The following is a 3,935-nucleotide window of genomic DNA, read 5'->3' as shown; positions in this document are numbered from 1 at the left end:
TCACCTGTCAGAGATCAAGGCTAGGCTAGTACGCAATGAACTCGACGGCGCAGGGCTACCGCCCGTTATGTGCTCAAGTTTTCGAGTTCAACTTCAAAGGGGGCGTATGTCGAGACGGTAACTCCGTAGACTTTTGTCGCAGTGGATGGTATGCTCAAACCTAAATAAAGACTGATTGCAAAGGGGTATATCAAAGTACTCACTAGCAATAGTACGGAAAATCTGCTATCAGCCAGGGCCTCGACGTTTCTATGCAGCGATTTGTCAGGGTTGTTTGGATCAAAGGCTTTTGCTGCGCGACTGATCACCCGCTGTCTAGCAGCCACAGTGGCTTAAACTTTTGTCATACTCTGCAATCAAAGCATAGACTAATATCTCAGTCATTATATCCGCGTGCCCGAGACAGACCCTTCTTCGACTGTGGAATCTCGATTCCCTGCTCCTTCCAGATCTCAATCTGGCGATCCTTTGCCACTTTGCCTGTCCGTCTCTCGTAGTCTTCAACAGACTCGGGTTTCTCGCCACGAGGCGTAACTCTGAGCGCGTGGCGAGTGTGAGGCCAGAAATCGAAAGTTGCGGTGTGAGTCACAATCTAGTATCTGGTCAAACTCTGCGCTCTTCGTCGAGTAAAAACAGCACTGACCCTGTTATCCCAGAACGCGACTGAATTCGGCTCCCAGTGGAAGCGCACGTGGAAGTCAACATTATCGGCGATCTGGTGGAACAAGAAATTGAGAATGGTGTCGGATTCGGGTTTGGGGACGCCGAGTATGCGAAGAGTAAAGCCAGGGTTGACATAAACGCTCTTCCAGCCGGTCACTGGGTGGACACGAACGACAGGGTGTACGCTTTCGACAGGTTCGCGACGGACGTGGAGGCCGGCTGCGCGATATCCATCCGCTTGCGCGACAGCGCTGTGCAGAGCTGTGAGACCCTCGAGGTATGCCTGCATGCCTGGACTGAGGGAGGAATAAAGAGCATAACTGTGTATGATCATTAGAATAACTTCTTTGCACAACCGGCCATCTTCTGCTACTTACCCAGAGCTCCAGAGCGTGTCACCGCCATACTCGGGACCAGTAATCACCTTCAAAGACGTGGTACTTGGTGGTTGGACCTCATATGTCACATCGCTGTGCCAAAGCTCGATCTTCGAAAACCCGCTAGCATCAGGACGTTGTGCAGCGTCATTGTAAACGACTTAACGATGAAATTAATAGTCACGCAGTTTTTTTGAACAATCCGACTCACCATGGACCTCCTCAAGTCCTGGTTCTCGAGGGATGGGGGTCGATGCATGCTTGTGAAGGGGTCCAAAGTATCTACCAACGTCGAGCTGCTCGTGGATACTGAGCTCCTGGTCTCGGAAGACTACGCAGGAATGTGTTAGTTATCCACAGGAGACATATTTGTGACATATTCAGGTTCACTCACAAACAACGCCTCTCTCCGCAACAAGAAGGGCACTGGCATGATAAACTCATCAAAATATAGATGCAGTTGAGGATACGGTACTTACAGTTCGTCCTTTTGCTGATTCGTTAGCTGGCGGAGGTCAATACCAACGAGTTCTGTGCCAATGGCGGGTGTGAGGTGTTTCACTTTCTGTGCAACACTGAAGAGAGCTGTCTTGCTTGGGTCTGCAAAGTGGCCGCGGTCGGTGACCTCTATTTCTGTGAGCGGTTCCCACTCCACAACGGGGAATTGGGGCTTGGTGAAGCATCAGTCTTTGCCTGCGAGATCGAAATCCAAAAGTCGCTCACCTTGTACTTGGCATATTGGTAGTCGTCGTTCTCGGTCTCCACAGTGGGCGAGAATGAAGGATTGAATAATTGAGTCTCCTTTGTTGGCTTATTGGCTTGGGCTTTCTTCAACTCTGCAACGCTGCCGATAGTTGCATTGCCGCTTTCCTCGCTGATAGCTACCGGCGCCATGCTGTAATGATTTAGAAGGGAAGAATCTGGTGTTAGCTTCTGCATCGTGCACTCCTCCTACTTTATACTAGAGCAAAGAGATCAGGCGACCATTCCCGGAAACTTAATGCGGAATGTGGTGCCGGTCGAAGGCCTTATTGCGCAACCACATCACTCACTTGCCATTTTGGATATGATACAATCAAAGTAGGTATTTTGAGCCACATTATGACGATCGGTGCCTTTCTGCATTCTTCGACGGACGACCCAGTTCTAGAGGGGCCTGCGGCTGTATGGCAACGCTTCCATCGCGATGATCAAAGCAATAGTAGATTCCTTAGTCTTGTAGTAAGTTGCGACACTTAATATCACGATAACGATAACTCTTGCAGTCACCTGTTAGGGCTTTGTATTAAATTTAGCAAAAGAAGGACGTACAAGCAGCCACGCCTCAAATGTCCATCTCGTGGCGGTCCGGTTTGAGCGTCAAGTACACCACAGCACCTATGCGGCGCCCGTTGCAGCACAGCAAGTGATCGGGTATAAATATCGATAGGAGCATGCAGTTCTAGGCTAAACAATTATATCCAACGTGATGTCCAAACAATTACGAGCTTGGTTCTGAGACTAGGAATCCGACCAGGCATGCCAATCAAGCATGCGCATGAAGTCCGCGTCCACCCACGCGTGTGTCAGGGCTAGATTGTCCCGCTCAATGATGCAGCTCATACGAAGATGTGAGTACTCACAAAGCAACTTGGTTCCATCTCCGCCCAATGCTCTGATGAGCTCCTTCTCGCCACCCGGGTGATGTGGAGGTAGGGTGTGATATTATAAACCTTTCCATTGATCGTTGTACAAGCATCCTCCTTTTTGTTGTGTGACTTGAGCACAGATGGTGGAATGCGCATGGATGCATCGACTTGGTTGTGCATAAGTCTGGCCAGATGCCCCCAATCGACTGGATAAAATCCAGGCGCTAAAGTCACTTTATCCCGTCTGGAAGGTCGTCATAGGTGCAAGAAGAAATCCGCGTTCAAAAATGAAATCATCTTTGGTGGATTTGGGATGGATTTCGACTGGTCAAGTGGCGACATGAGTCGGACTTTGAAACACGCATAACGCGCACCTCGTTTGAACAGTTTACCGTACAATATTGTAATTTAGGGTATTATATATTACTGACCACTAAGGTAGGGCTCGTACAAAACCGACCAATCGTGACCTAGTGTGACCTAATGTGACTATGCAGTGACTCCGGTAGCAAAAGCACTGAAGTGGATGTCACGGCGGTGCACTACATTTGCTACACACATGTATAACATCAAAAACTTCCACTACATCTACTTTATCACAATTTTAACTCCTGTAAACTGTGCCAGATAGCCTTCTCAATGATTCACAGGAGCCGGTTTTTCTTTCTTTTGTGAATCTCTTGAGCCTTTGTCCTTTCTGTAGTTTTGTCACGCTTTGTGTACTTTCATCAGTGAATTGATGAGACCTTGATATTGTAGCCGTGCGAACTGTAGAAGGATATAATTCTGCTCCTGCTAAATATGATCATTCATACTGTTAAAAATTTGAGTTGTAGATACATAGCCATCAATACGTGCAAAATCAGAGTAACATAAGCAAGGCACGACAATGCGATGACATTCCTGCATCACAGCCGACGAGGAGTGGCAGCATACTGGTGGCGATTATTTTGAGCATTGCCATTTTGTTTTACTTTTGCTTCACATTACGACCTCATCCAAGACATTCTCGTGGGAGGTATCGTTAGTACTCGTCACCGAATGTAGAATAGTGTGGGATTTTGTAACAAAGTCATGACCTGCGGCAATGAAGCCCACCATAGGACGACAGCACAGTCCCCTCATATCTCTCGGATGCCTCTCTTTTTTGTCACGTATATTTGGAATTAAAAGATCATTCAGAACTTTCTTACGGGTGGTGCCTTTGGCACTTGTCAACGTATTTAGAGTAGTATTACATTTCGTAATTAATGTGCTGTCATCGCAG

General features: G+C 47.7%; 1 protein-coding gene across 1 annotated transcript; it reads right to left on the bottom strand.

The window, feature by feature from the left end:
- Positions 1 to 376: 376 nt before the first annotated feature.
- F5891DRAFT_965707 (uncharacterized protein) lies at positions 377 to 1,934 on the bottom strand (the record flags this gene model as incomplete). The annotated part of the gene is made up of 7 exons (XM_041376185.1): positions 377 to 592; positions 644 to 983; positions 1,041 to 1,200; positions 1,252 to 1,371; positions 1,435 to 1,466; positions 1,520 to 1,710; positions 1,764 to 1,934. 7 exons carry the CDS (start codon positions 1,932 to 1,934, stop codon positions 377 to 379), a joined length of 1,230 nt encoding a protein of 409 aa, XP_041217354.1.
- Positions 1,935 to 3,935: the final 2,001 nt, after the last annotated feature.

The sequence above is a fragment of the Suillus fuscotomentosus genome (genome assembly GCF_016647785.1).
Source record: "Suillus fuscotomentosus strain FC203 chromosome Unknown F5891scaffold_165, whole genome shotgun sequence".
Lineage (NCBI taxonomy): Eukaryota > Fungi > Basidiomycota > Agaricomycetes > Boletales > Suillaceae > Suillus > Suillus fuscotomentosus.
The sequence above is the reverse complement of the archived record's forward strand: the minus strand, read 5'-3'. Positions and strand labels throughout refer to the sequence as shown.